This window comes from Dermatophagoides farinae, chromosome 1 (genome assembly GCF_024713945.1).
Source record: "Dermatophagoides farinae isolate YC_2012a chromosome 1, ASM2471394v1, whole genome shotgun sequence".
Taxonomy (NCBI): domain Eukaryota; kingdom Metazoa; phylum Arthropoda; class Arachnida; order Sarcoptiformes; family Pyroglyphidae; genus Dermatophagoides; species Dermatophagoides farinae.
Window position 1 is genome coordinate 5374996 of NC_134677.1, and position 15984 is coordinate 5390979.

A 15984-nucleotide genomic window follows, 5' to 3' on the forward strand; every position below is an offset into this window, starting at 1 on the left:
AATCGTTGATTTTTATTAGAAAATCAAAATTCAAGCCATAGATCGCAGCACTGTATGATGGAAAAAATTCAAAATATAGCGGCAAAATATGAGTACTGGTGAAATAAAGAGAAAATTAAAAAAACCTTTGACTTTTGACTTGTGTATACAAACAAAACAATAACAAATAATAATAATAATAATGACACAAACATTAAGGATCGACAATAAAACAATAAAGCATCAGAACAATAAAAAAAACTGATCAAGATGATAATGATGAAGACGAGAATTGTGAAGAAAATTTTGTCATTTATTTTTATGAAATTGGCTTTCGAAATTGAAATACATGATCATTTTGACATTGAGAATAACAGATCAAAATGATGATAGTGAACGAATTTGTTTAACTGTATTGAAATGAGGACATTTAAAAAAGATTTGTATTGAGATTGAAGATTTTTGAAAATCTACAAAACAAAACAAAAACAATCTGTGAATTCATCTTTTGTATTTTTTTTCATTTTTTGTCAAAAAAAGATTTGCTAATTTGTTTCAATTTCTGATTGAATCTTTAGTTAATTTGTGAAATATTCTACAAGAGTGTGTAATATTTTCTTACAAGTTGAGTGTAATCATCATTCCAATTTTTTGTATGTATGCGGTCATTTGTACAATTGTTATATTCGATATGTTTGAGTATGTATTTTATTGTTTTGATTTTATCTGTCTATTCGTGTGTGTGTGTGTGTAACTGTTTATATGTTTAAAATCAAAATTTTTGACATAACAATATAATTTAGAAATTGAATGATTCTTTTTTTTTTGTTGAAAAATATAAAATCACAAAATGTTTGTTCAACGATCATCTTTTTTTTAATTTTATAAGGCTGTTCGTTGATTATAGACGACAATAGGTGGCGATGATGATGATTCGATCATTTTATTATCACCACCACCACCACCACCAAGTATGATACTATCACCCGAACTTGTTTCCGGACTATTTTGATGTGTACGTTTACGATTTGATGAAATTGAATCAATAGTTTGATGATCATCATTCTTTTGCGTACAACCATCATTGTTTGTATCACAACAAGCTGGTTTCATTTTGGTCATTTTTTCATAGTATGTAAGAAGTGCATCTGGTGATGCTCTGGCCATAATCATCATTTGATTACGGCGATTAGCATTATCACTAACATCATTATTATTATGAGCAATCAATTGTAAAAGACCGCTACGATTCAATGCAATGGCTGCTGCACTATCGTTATGCATACGATTTCGTCGTTTTTTCGTAAAATTCACCTATATATAAAAATTAAAAAGCAGGAAAATGAAACGCAAATTAATTTTGAAAAATTCAGTCATTCAATATTTATTAATTTGAAATGATTAAATTTTACCTGTCCATCAAGTGGTGATCTCGTAAACAACGATGTAATCGATTGATGTTTATTATCATCGGATAATTTAGGTGTCGATATAGCTTCGGGCTCATCGGCTGATGTCGAATTTCCATTTGTTGGCCATGGTAATGTTCTTGAACGACCAATCATTAGATGATCATGATTATTATTATCATAATAGTCATAGATTGTCATTGCTGTATTTGTTGACGATGAATCAATTTTATTAATCATTTTGAGATCACCAGAATTTGGCATTCGTTTCGAATCCTTTGTAGATTGTAGTTGTTGATTCTCACAATAGGCGGCCAAATTTTTTGCTAATTGCAAGCCATTCGATCTTCGCCTTTGTTGATTATGTTGATCAACAGAGATGGTGGTAAATTTTTCCGAATTAATTATGGCATCATAGCTATGGCGAGATTCATTGCTAATTCCATCAACATTATTACCACATTCAACGTCATACTGAAATTGAAAAAAAAATTAAATTATCATCATAAAAAAAAGAATTTCACTTGTTTCAGAATTATACAGTTTTATGACTAAATGGCAAACATTCATCGTTTATTTGGATTGTCTCGACTAACATATTGCAGACATTTACAAAAATTGCTAATGCTTATGGATGGACAATATTGTCAACAATAATATCATCATCAATGTCAATATGAATATGTATTTTTGAATATTGTAATTTATCAAAGAAATAAACAGATAAATAGCTTAAAACACGAATAAAAACACACAGACAAAATGGGTCACAATGTCAAAGAATGTGTCATTATTTTCGGTTTTGCTCCAGCATTAAAGTTTTTCAGTTACATTGATATTATTGTTTGTTTGTCACATGAAAAGATAATTACAATGATCATAGTGGTAAAACAAACAAACAGAGTGTCATCACTTGTTTAGTTAGATGCCGGATATATATATTCAAATTATTATTATCTATGTCAACGTTACCATTATAAACAAAATTAAAAAGTTCATTGAAACTATTTTCCAACTTTTTTTTCTGCATGTATTACTGTGATATGATAATGGTGGTGATAGTAATTTTATCATTTTTAATTAGTGCCATCCTTTTAATTATCACCATCATCTATTCACATCAACATTTAAATAGCACTAAATTTTTTATATTTAATTTTTTTTCTTGAATGCAAAAAAAAACGAAAATCCTAGGCTACCTGACTAAAGCTTAGTTTAGATTTTTTCATTTCAAAACTCCATTTTCATGTAAATAATCGAGATCATCATCAGATCATGAAAAAAGTCGACAATTTCGCAAGCTATACAGGATAAACTTTGAAAGTATAATCATAACACCACAATTACATAGATGGTATTTTTTTTTGTCTATGATCATTGTATACTATCATTTTTACTATATAGACCTGATCATAGAACTAGAAATTGAGAATGGACATCGAAAAGATTGACGTAAAATGTAATTTGGAAAATGAATTATTGGTCAAAGGACTTTATAAGACCATGGCGATGAATAGATATATATCCGTACCAAATTACTATAGTGATAGTCCATTACAATCGGATAATAATTATTGTCTTCTTATAAGAGTAGCCATTCTAAATTTTCAATCATCTTTAATGCCAAACAAAAAAAGATAAGAGAAAAATTTATAGAAAGATAATGATTTTCACTGATGATAATATTGGATGAAAATTATTTGTTGGAAAACAAAATACAAAGACACAATCGAATTAATAATTTACTTTGATAATGAAAAAAAAAAAATATTTACTTTCAATTTTTTTCTTCGACAGTGTTGTCTGTTTTTTTTCTATTACTGATACTAAAGATAAACAGATGATGAATGAAATGATAGATTTTATTTGGCAAGCAAGTGAAAAAAAATTGTTTGGCTAGAGGCTGTTTTTTTTATATTCTGTGTAATTCTCATTTCGAAGAATTTTTACTAAAGTGATGATGTTTATTCTGAAAATGCGTTTTCTTGTTTTATGACGTATGTTCAGGTACTTGATTACCTTGTAACAATGAATTTATATATACATAATATAATATGCTTGTGTGAATGGAAATTTAAAAAGATTCAAATGATAAGATCACAACAAATAGTGTGTAAAAAAATTAAAAATTTTGCAGCTTTTCATTAGAACAAAGTATTCAACAATACGTCAAGGGATATGTCCATGAATACCAAGAGAAAAAAAATTCGAGGACATTGAAAGTGTCGAATGTGATGACGAAAATGACATGAACATCGATTTTAATGACAGATTATCATTCGACAACATTGAACATCATCATCATCATTCATTCATCCATCCATCCATCCATACATACATACATACATACATCGATAGCTATTTCGTAGTTGAAAGTTTTCCGATTCAGAAATGAAAAATTATTCATTCATTAAATATTAATAAATAATCCATCAAAAGAAGAAGAAGCAAAAATAGAAAATTTGTCCAAATACCTATATACTAAGGTTAATAGAAGAAAATCTTTAAAAAATGATGATGAAAGCTGCATTCAAAAGAACAGAAAAATCGATTCAATGACATTGAAAATTACAATGAATGACAATAAACAGAGTTACGACGAAACTTAAACTTAAAGTACATCTAATCATCATCACAGCATCTTTTGTCACAAGAACTTGTCTAAGAGAAAGCGAAAGTGCCTCTGTAAAATCACACAAACTTTTAACGAACGAATGATGTGTGTTCAGAAAATGGCACTTATGATGATTGGAAAAAAACAATTATGAGTTTGGGATTTTTTCAATTTTTTTGCACGTTTAGAAAAAATCTTGCACGCAAACTTATTTGTTTTTCATTATCGGACAATTTCTAATTTTTTTTTCAAAAACTTACCTGCCTGATAATGGTGGTGATTGGTTTTTTCGTATAATGATGATGATGATGATGATGAGTATGAGGGCTATTTGAATGATGTTGATGATCGACTAATTGATTTTGAAATATGATTGAACCATTATTATTATTATTACTCAAGGTTACACCCGGGATATCAGGTTGTGAATCTTCTGAATTTGGATTACTTATGTACAATGAACAATTTGATCGCCGTTTAGATATTCCACCATTATTATTACTATTACTGCCAAGACCATTGTTAATACTATCCGACGATGATGTATTAATACTTGAACGATGATGTCGATGATGATTACCGGGCACTTTTCTAATACCTTTTTTTCGAATAAATAATGGTTATAAATTATTTTATAAAATAAAAACATCGATAATTGAATTCACTCACTATATTGATCATGATCATTCTTTGAACAACACAACCATAATAGGAATAATAACAATATGAATGTGGTAATTATGATTCCTCCTGATGGGAAATATGTGTTAAAAAATTGAAATCTTTTAATTCCCTTATAACTTACCGATGGATAGATTGATCATGAACTGATAATCTTGATTAGTTGACCAATCACCTAAATAATCATCATCTTCCCCGGAACCATTAATACCTGAACCGGTAGGAATTCCAGGTAATGAATGTGGCGGCGTATCGACAACATAATCGATTGAACCAACTGCTATTGAACCAGGATGAGAAATGATGGTTCGATTAACTGCTTGCGAATGTAATTGTGTAGGTAGAAAGGCAGCCGAAAATGAATTTGCTATTGTCGCTATCGTTGTTAGATGATTTGTACCCTTATCCGATGATTGTATAGATGAATCCATATTTATAACATTTGGTTTTATGGCCAACCAATTAGATGATTTTGATGATGAGGAATTATGCTTGCTGAGGTGATGATGAGTATTTGAGATCAATAATTGTTTTTTCAATGATGAAGATACAATTTGAGGTGCTTTAGTTGAAGGTGTCGTCGCTATTGTAGAATTCATTGGCGCCTTTGTAAGTTTTATGATTGTTTTTGAATTAGGCAACATTGTTGGTGTCGATTGCAATGGTGATGGGGGTGGCAAAGTAGTTGTTTCGACTTCCATCGTTCCAGTAACCATGGCGGTATTGGTTATCCAATCGTCCTCATCAGACGATAATAATGAAGAATTGATTCTAAGTTGATGTTCAATGGTAGATTCTAGTTGACTATTTACACCGTAGCCAGCACCAGATCCGTTATCAATCATGAATCGATTAAAATCAGATATAGATGATAATGGAGACGGTGAAGAAGACATTTCATCATCATCATCATCATCATCGATGGACACCATACCACTGCTGGTATCATCGCCATTCGTCGTTATTTCAGAATGAATTTTAAATATGTCACCAATCGTTGTGGACTTATTATTATGAATGAGCGTCGTCGATAATGGAAATGAATGATATAATGTGGTCAGATTATTTTTATTAATATTAATTTTTTCACTTTCGTAGGCAAGATGATTGGGTTTCATTCTCAACTATTCTATCTAGCATGGAAAAATCTATTGTATTTGATCATTTATTTATTCATTCATTGTTTATTGTTTATTTCGTTTATCCATTGAGCCATTTGAATAGATGATCTGTTGTTGAAAAAACCAAATAAAAAAAATCGATATGAAAAAAAACGACTCAGTTTTGAACTTGAAAAAATAAAAAATTACATACAAGTTGGTCTAGATATGAAATTTTTATCATCTGACCATAACAGTGAATATTTGTTTAAAAAATCAAACAACTCAAAACTGTTTATCATCTTTAAATGGCAATTATCGTGTAACTAAAAACTAGATTCATCAGAGGAAAAATAAATTATTGCTAAAATTAAACTTATTGACTGATAAAAATGAATTGACATTGAAATATTGCCACGAAGAATTATTTATAGGCATATCATGAATAAACTATGCACAATAAAACCTAAATGTCAAATGACCAAAAGAATCACCAAAAAAAATTTCATTTCTTGGTATAAATATGATCAAGAAAAAAAATGGCTGACATGTCGAAACTATCCAAAAGTTCAAAAAAAACTATGTGAAACTTTTTTGCTTTGATTGTCATTATTGTTATTGTTACTTTATTTTGGTGTATAAAATGTGGCCATAGCAACGACGATCAAGACAAAGACAACAACAATCAGACTAATGTTGTCTTGTTTTTGTTGGCGGACGTCAGAATTTCATCCTATCTATTCATTCACAACTGAACTATATTCATATATATAACAATCAACCTCAAAAAATGTCTTTGCGTGCAATGATTCTTTTTTCAATGTATTTGTCGATTGTAAAAACAATACCGCTTTGAATAGCTTGGTTGTCTTAAAATCGATAAGAAAAGATAAGCAACGAACAAATTTTTTTTTAAGATCTACAGATTATGATTACAATGTATTCGTGTACGATTTATATTTGAAAATGAACAGAATTTTGATTAGACATATTCATTGGAATAATTTATCATACACATTGGTGAACGCCTATAATTGAACAATAGTGAAAAAATTCTTGGGCACTTAAAGTATTAAAAAAATTTGTCTAAATGAAAAGATAATAGAATGATAAAATAATAGAAAATTCAGATTATTATCATTTATCGAACAAAACTTTTTCTGGGTCATTTTTTGCAGGTTGTATCAATGATAATAATGAACAAAAATGATTAAAATTAGGACACTCATGAATGAAACAATCTACACTTGCAAACAGGTGCATGTTATATGGTATGAAATGTTCTATAGCACACAAAAGGCATCAAAATAGTTTTCCTTTAGGTTTTCTTTAATGATTTCAGTATATCCTGTTCAGTTTGTCATGCATTTGTTGAATGACATAACATAATTATTATTTTTCCACTGTCCATTAATATGTACCGAACATGAACGACAACGTCATCATGATCTGTGTGATTTGTTCTCAGCTCAATTCGGATCGATAATTGTGATTTGATTTTTCTATTCAAAGTATGAATACAATATTGAATATATACCTCGATACTAATCAGAAAAGTTAAAAAAATGACAAGTTTTATTAATCTATCATTTATGGCTGTCATCTTGTCAAATTGCAAATGTAAAATCAATATCAATGATTAGAAAAAAAACAAAATAAAAAAAATATGAATTAAATGAGAAAAAATTTCCAATAAAAGATCTTATCGTTGCTGAAAAAAACTTCATTCATTCAAGTTTGTCATTTAGGTTAGTTTGAAAAGGCACCCTGCAAGACATTTATTCAATATCATGATTTATTATTTGGATTGTTTTTTCTCCTTTTTTGCATTAAATGAATGAAAATTTTCATTTCTAGTGAATGACAAAAATAGAAAGCTCCGATGGGTAACCATGGCATGTTTTTTATCTCTTTTATGCTATTATGATTAGACAAATAATTATATTTGATATTGATATGATGAATTTTTCTAAAATGATGGCAAAACAAATATCTGTTAATTTGATTGCATATTAATTAGTGTGAATGAAAATTTCCTATTGGTTTTCTTCGAAAATAAAACGGAAAGTAAAATGGCGAATCGCATTTATACTACGTCAAACGATAATTGATCAATAAATATTACGAAATGAATCACGGTCAAATATATAAAAATATTATTATTAGCGGCTGTCAAACCCGAAATTATTATCATAATGAGGAAATTTGAAATTAGTTTTTTTTCTGGTATGTCACCGTGACTACAAATATTTTTTTGAATTTATTATGCTACTATTATCAGTTTAAATTATGCCATATATATTACAATCGTATGATCACATCAACTTGAATTGGCCATCGTTATCTAAATCATGATCTCTCATAGAATATAATGTAAAAATGATAAATTCACATTGACAAAAAATGTTGATTTTTGTGAATCAATCATGAATACTATATGAACCTGTTATGGTTAAACCTCACGTATGATATCTCTAATAGAAGTAATCAAAAAATTTAAACTTTTTCCGTTGCCATCGTAGTCGTCATTATATTTTGTTGTTATATTGTTTAAAAAAAACTGAAACCTACAAACAAACAAAAAAACTAAAACTATAGAAGATGGCTTCCTAGTGCTGCAACACACCAATAGCGGACGTTTGCCGTTGTTAATATAATAACGACAATTTCATTTACTAGTTGAAAACTATGATTGAAACCATACATTGTCATAGGATTTTCTCTATTCGAATCACACAATTTTCAAAATTTTCCCTTTCGGTCAAATACACATGCACACAAAAATTCAATTAGTTGTAATAGGAAAATGTAATGTCGATGTCGTAGTGAAATCCAAGTCAAGTTTCATTGTATACAATTGAAGCAAGACTAAACAATAAACACAAATCCTAATTGTATTCATAGATGATGCATGGTTTTAGATTACAAATTCAATCAATGGAAAATAACAACAAACATAACAATGAACATAAAATTTCTTCCCTATCATTATAATGATAGGATCTTTGAACTCTAATGGATCAATTGATTGATTGATTAATGTTTCTATTTGAAATCAGATGATTTTTTTTGAATCAATCACAATACCAGATCAAAACCAAAATAATTTTTATTGTTTACGAAAACATTTGAAAAGAGAAAATGCAAAATGGAAACGAAAAATATTTGCCTATATATGCATTGCGCCTACACATGTATATTTATTAGGAATGAATCAAATAGACAATTCTGTTTTTTTTGTTTGTTGCCATAAACAAAATCAAATCAAACCAACCAACCAATAATTATTAGATTGATTGCCACATAAACCGAGAAAAGCTCGATCTTCGTTAGATTTAAATTAGACAATGATGATGATGATGATCATCATCATCATCATCATTATTAAGCAGACCATAAAACTGGATTTTTCAACAAAGAAAAGTAAGAAAAAAAAATGATCATTAGTGAGATTTACATTTTGATTTGATTTTTATTGGTAGCATGAAAAATAAAGAAATCGGACTCATCGTTTTATCGAATACTAAACATTTATAATTCTTTACAATTCATTGAATCAATCAGTATGTATGTCAAAGATTTTTAGTGATCAATCAGACAAACATCAATTTCTGTTTCATTTATATATATATATATAGAAATTAGTATGTCTATAAAAGTAAAGGATTTAATCAAAAACCAAATGTTTGAAAAAGGAAATCCTTAATCCAAGATTAATCCGATGGAAAAAAACGAAAACATTGATTATCATGATATCGTAATATCACAATTATTACAGATTTAATCGAACTTTCGATTTTTTTCTCGCAAGTCATTGCAACACAAATGATTTGAAATGAATCACATTTTTTTTCTCATGTTCGTTGTTGTTGGGTCGCAATAGATGATTTTTCTTCATTTCTTCCCATTTGCATATATTGAGATCGATTTGAGGATGATGAATAAATGAATTTGTAATAGCATTTCCAATAATAATGACAACGATGATCTATGGTAAAATATTTTTATACAGCTACAAAAATATATAATCTCATACATCGATGATGACAATAATAATATAAATATTGGTATGGTATGAACGTGTCGTGATTTACTGATCAGATCTTCAGAATTCCCTTATGAGACATTTGTTTGTGTATTTGCCGGTTAAAGATAGAAAGTGTAAGACACGATTTGCTATTCGAATATAAATATTTTTCTCAAAAATAAAAACAAATCAATCTTCAATTTTGCAGAAAAAAAATCAAACAAAGCGGATATTTAGGAAATGAAAAAAACATCCCACAAAGTAAAAATAATCTCATTTTTATCTCAGATTTTCATTTCAGATTTTGTCATCAAGATAATCTTTTATAGATTATGGAATAAATTATTCTTCCACAATAAGCTACTGTTGCTTTCCTGATCTTCCTATAACTTTGAGTTAATGATAAGAGCATCTTGTTTGTGATAATTTCAAAGAACTTTTTTTTCGACAAAAAATATTCGATTGTTTTTGGATTTTGGAAAATAAAACAATAAAATTATATTCTTATTCGACAGTCAAGTCCATTGTAGAAAGTTCCTTTTCGATCATCATCATCATAATCATCAGCATTAGCGAGTTAGCTAAGTTATTTTCTCGTTGTTGGAGATCAAAATCTTTGCTTCCTGTAACGAAATACTAACATGTTTGAAAAAAAACTAAAACAAAATCTTTGGCTTGTCTGGCGACAGGAATAATCACGCCAAGCACAATAAATTTAAAATTAATAGGAAATTCAAAAAGATGATATGCTTTGTTTGTGTTTATGTTTTCGTATGGTGAATAACAATTGAACATTAATCCGGTCAACAAGGCGTCAAAAGTTCCGAAGTTTTTCGAAAAAAAATTAAAAACATGAAACATTATTGAAAAAAAAAAGTTTTGGCTTGAATATCAGTCTCAGTCGAAGAGGACAAAAAATAATTTATGTATTGAATCATCATCATAAATGACACTGACAACAATAGATAAGAAACTCGATTATTTCATCAATGATGGAAGCCGACGTCATAAAGATATCATAAATCCAGAGAAATCTCCTAAAATCGTGGTAAATTTTTTTTAATTTTCTGTTTTTTGACCGATTTATACACATTTTTTACATGACTATACCAGAAACCATCATCGAATGGTGTATATGTTGTAATGTCGACATGACTATCTGTTTTCTCTCATTTTTAGGACACAAATTTACATTTTTAAAAAATCATCATCAAACAAAATAGAGAAGTGATTGTGAAACCTCTAAAAATTGTCCAAAACGAAAAAAAGATTACAATGAAATTGGACTTTTTTTTCATTGAATGGTCAAAACATGAAAAGTACGTAACAAAATGAAACATTTTTATTATAAACCTACGCAAAGATTTGGAAAATGTGTTATGATGTAACAAGTCAAATTTTCAAAACTATTGAGTTTCAAGTCAATATCGGCATCATTATCTTTTGTCCATTATCGTTTTTTTTTCATAGTTATAAGACAAATCAAACAGCATGAGATTTACACACTCACACATACAGTACATAATCATAACTTACTTGTAAATTCGAAATTGTTTTTGTATTCTTTTTAATAATAAGAATCATATGGAAAAAAATCACTGAAATCGATCAATTGACATTATAATTCTCTAATTCAAGGATTAGACAACAAACGATTATCATTAGCGTAGCGATTTGGTTGAACAAAACGGATGACCAATGAAAGGATGTAGCATTTCATATGCAAAAGGAAATTCGATATCAAATAAACAAACACATACACAAGATACAAGATAATGAAAAAAATAAAAATAAAAAGCGGATTTTCGTTTTAGCTGTTGTTCACTTTTTTGGTGATCGATTGATGTTTGAAGGTTTTTTCTAGTTCTATTTTGAGAAAATGGAAAAAAAATCAAATAAACAATCACTCAACATCGAAAAAAACGATCCAAACAATCTGGATTTCATAGATTTAAAGATTTTTCACATAGAAATCTATAAAAACTAACCACCAGTATCACCACACAATCATCGATAATAGTAAAAAAAAATTGACACATAACTGTGGCGAAGATAATGACTGACCATTACAATCAGCCATCAATATTACAAATGTTATTGTCGTTGTCTTCTATGACAAAAACAAACATAAATTGGCAGATTAAAACACACAACATAAATATGCGCAATATAGTATGACACTAGCAAGTAGTTTTTTTGGATCTATACACACACATATGGAAGAATCCAAACAAATTTTATCCTGACTGTACATTGAGAAGAAAAGAACAGAAAAGGGAGCCATTACAAAATTGGCAGCGGCAACTTTATCCAAAAAGTATAATTTCACTTTCAGATGTTCATGTAACTGTATACAACTTTTCTCTTTTGCTAAAATTTTTTTCTCTCTTTCGTTTTTTCCACATATCTCTCTCAACGCACGTTTCTCAATAAAATTGAAAAATAAATTCGAATATATAATGGAATGGACTATTGAAATGTTTATCATGAATTGAATTTTTACATACCACTTCGACAGATGTAAATGTAGCTATATATAAATGTATATGTGTACATGTTCAATGACGCCTTGTATTTTTATATTTCGTTATTTCGTTAAAGTGAAAACACTCTTTTTCCTATGTTCATACTCCATAATTTTTTTTTCTATATACACGACAAATGGCTTTGGTTTCAATTTACAGAGGTGTCTAGTTTATACCAACGTTTTCATCCCTTTTAATTGTTGAGTTTCCAACTAAAAAACATGTATTTTAGTCTTGTATACCCTACATCCATACGTATCTTACAATTTTTATTATATAGCTAAAGATTTGTACCCATTTTGATGTATTAGGCCAAAAATAACACCGAAAAAATTTGTTCTGATTCGACACAGTGTCGATTATTGCGCACAAACAATAATGAAATTCTGATTCAAGCTGTTACCAGACCAGATTATGGAACGATAAAAAAGCCAACATATTCCTAGCAATATGCTTTTAGGTCGAACTATGATGAACATAGTTTATATTGGTTACTACTTTGTAAAACACCTAGCCAAAAAAAGAGACTGAATCTGGAACAAGAGTGATAGAAGCAGGGATACCAGAAACCAGATTGAAAATGGAGAGACAAAACTAGTTCATTTTAACAACAGAGAAAAACTTGTCATAAATGTCATTAATATATGTCGGAGATTTAATATGGTAATTGACGATAGTATGAAAAAAAACGAAAAACAAAACATCTGGATAAATGTGGCACCAAAATGATGATGATGATGGCACGGACAGGTAGAGATCGGTGATTCTGTTTGATTTGAAAGGCGCCATAAAAGAACGCTTTTGTTGATTTTCAACGAGAAAAGAGAACAAAACAAAAAAAAAGAAAACTCTGTCAAGGATAAATGAAATGGATGGATAAAGCCTGACGACACGAAATGACATGACATGATGATGAGAACCAGTTTTTGTTATTTAACAGTCATAATTCAATTTAGGCTGAATAGTATGATGAAATAAAAATCAAATGGATCGACAAAGAAAAAAGAAATAAGAGAAAAAATATGCAACCAACATCCACTTCTAAAGTAGTTGTATTTTTTCTCGTACAAATTATCTGTCAAATGAATGAGAGCGAAACAGGTGATAGAACAGATTCATTCAACCAAACAATCGATAATTGTATCATCCGTCTATGAATATGGACCGTTTGGCCAATCTAAAGCAGCAACAAACTTCATCTACGAGCAAAATAAATCTTTTTGATGGTTTTGGCCCAAAAATTAATTGTACCGTTGTAATCATCAATGATATTAAAACACTAAAAGACAATGGAATAAGATATAAAAACCAGAAAATTTTTCCACAAAGAATGAGTAGGTAAAAAGAAGGTCATATTTAATATCGATGACAATTGTTGAAAAAAATGGTTAAATCACTGAAACAATAATAATTGTCTATGATTGTTTTGATGAATCAATCAACCGTATAAATATGCTCATTTATCGCTATTATAGATTTTTTTTTTTTGGTTGGACAACAGTTTTTTCAACTCTTTTTTGCTATCAACATTCAAGTTCTTCTTCATCATTTGGCATTCTCATGAAATTTGGTTTGAATAATCCATATTATTTTATTTAAAAGATCAACTTGGCTTTTGTCTCAAGTTGGTATTAATGAAAAACGTAATCGAAATTTTATTTAAATTCACCATGACACGAGAGCCCAAAACCAGAAACTACCTACGCCTATTTTTTTTTGTTTTACCTCTGAATCCTATTGTTTCATCATCTCCGTTAACGATAAAAGCGTACCAGAAGTGAATAAATAAAAATTTAACCAGAAAAAACCAGAATTAAACCACTAAGAAGTTTTTGTGTAAAATATTCTCAACATTTGTTAATGTTGCTAGCATTGATGACGAAGTTATAGTCGTCATCAAATTATATAATCGTACTTTATGGCAAGAAATAAGTCAAAATTATGGTGAAAATTTAAAAATTAAAATGAATATAAATGCGTTATAAAATCAAATGAATTACGTAATAAAAGACATAAAACGAATGCGTTAATATTATTTACTATAGCAATCCTAATGCTGATGGATCAATCAATAAATGCCACATAATTGTCCGCTAAATCCCGAATAGCCTTGATCTATTTATATAGTTTTTTTTATTCTATTTGAATATTTTCGAGTTATCGATTGAGGCTTCCTTGAGTCAATAATAGATTCTGGTCTTATGTTGAAAATGCCAAAGAATAATTCAATATGGCACTTTATATAGTTTAGGATCCATTCATTTTGTAAAAAAAGTGTCATCTAGCAGCAATGTTAAGAATCAAGATTCTTGATTTTGTCTTTGCAAAGTAGTAAAAGCAATGAAAAGGGTGATGGGTCATTAATTTTAAATTTAAAATAAATAATTTTTGCTATAAAAATTGACACCATTTTAAGGCGATGACCACAAGAACAACAATAACAAAAGCGAATCTAATATTACAAGGAAAATAAGTAAAACTCGTTTCTCATTATGGAGACTTTTCATAATCATCTCAAATTTTGTCATCCAACACCGATACAGGCAGAGAGTTTGAAATTAAAAAATTAAAAATCATGAAATCATTTTCATTAAAGACACGGCTAGTTTGTCATAGTGTATCCATGTTCCAGAAAAACTTGTCGTTATCTATTCGATGACGATGATGATGATGATGATAATGGTTAATTTTGTAGTTTTGTGTAAAAAAAACAAAAAAAATGACACATGCTGTTAGGAAAATCACTTCATTCAGTAGCGTATTTTTAAATGATGATGTCATAAATGGAGGTATCTTTTTCTATCAAGTATTCTAACAAAAATAAGGATAAAGTAATCTGAAAACGTAATATCAACAATAAAAATTTTTATCATATAAACAAAAGAGAAGCAATAACAAATTCAAATATGAAATTTCGGATGTTTATACAAACAACAAATTCATCATCATTTACTCGATCCGGAAGGATAATCAACATTTCGAACTCATAATAACGGCTTAATAACACCATCAACGATGATGTTAAGCCTTTGGGCATGTGATCAAATATCGGACATTTTGATCTGAAATTGAAACAAAAATTCATTTAAACACACATATAATGATAATAATTTTACATTCAAGCAAACAAATAAAACAAAAACAAATTAATAGTTTCATTAACTTTGCCGGTCACCATTATCATCGTCATCATCAACCACGCAATCATACATTTATGAAGGAGTGTCCATCACTCGTGTCGATTAAATTGTTTCATGATTTCATTAAATAAGTTGATGAACATTATTGTTTGAAGCCATGAAATATAAATGAAAAAAAAAATTCACAAATTTACAATTGGCTAACATTTGGCCAATTCAAATGTTCATTTGTATGTAAAGAGTAGTGTACGAATTCAAATAAGGTTGTCCATTACCAAAGATGATGATCATGATGATCATTATCATTTACGAACTTTTAGACATTTTTTCCATTTGAAAACAGGATGCATATTGTTTGTAGACATAATAATTTTGGCCTTAATTATCCATTTCCATCTTGAACAACTTACAAACAAACAAACAAACACACAAATGAATCGAATTCAAAAGCTCAACAAATAAATGATCGATACCATATACACAAATACGGGCCTGGCATTCCATTTCGT

General features: G+C 28.8%; 1 protein-coding gene across 3 annotated transcripts; it reads right to left on the reverse strand.

The window, feature by feature from the left end:
- Positions 1–271: 271 nt before the first annotated feature.
- On the reverse strand, positions 272–12081 carry LOC142598179 (uncharacterized). 3 transcript variants are annotated; one of them, XM_075735300.1, is made up of 7 exons: positions 11347–12028; positions 5998–6116; positions 4808–5912; positions 4668–4752; positions 4263–4593; positions 1392–1862; positions 272–1293 (listed from the first exon to the last, which is right to left on the reverse strand). In XM_075735300.1, the coding sequence occupies exons 3-7, from the start codon at positions 5799–5801 to the stop codon at positions 862–864; spliced, it is 2313 nt and encodes a 770-aa protein (XP_075591415.1). In that variant the 5' UTR covers positions 5802–5912; positions 5998–6116; positions 11347–12028; the 3' UTR covers positions 272–861. The 3 variants fall into 3 exon arrangements, with proteins under 3 accessions (XP_075591415.1, XP_075591414.1, XP_075591413.1); XM_075735299.1 differs by having other exon boundaries at positions 4263–4600; positions 4672–4752; positions 11347–12026; XM_075735298.1 differs by lacking the exon at positions 5998–6116 and having other exon boundaries at positions 4263–4600; positions 4672–4752; positions 11347–12081.
- Positions 12082–15984: the final 3903 nt, after the last annotated feature.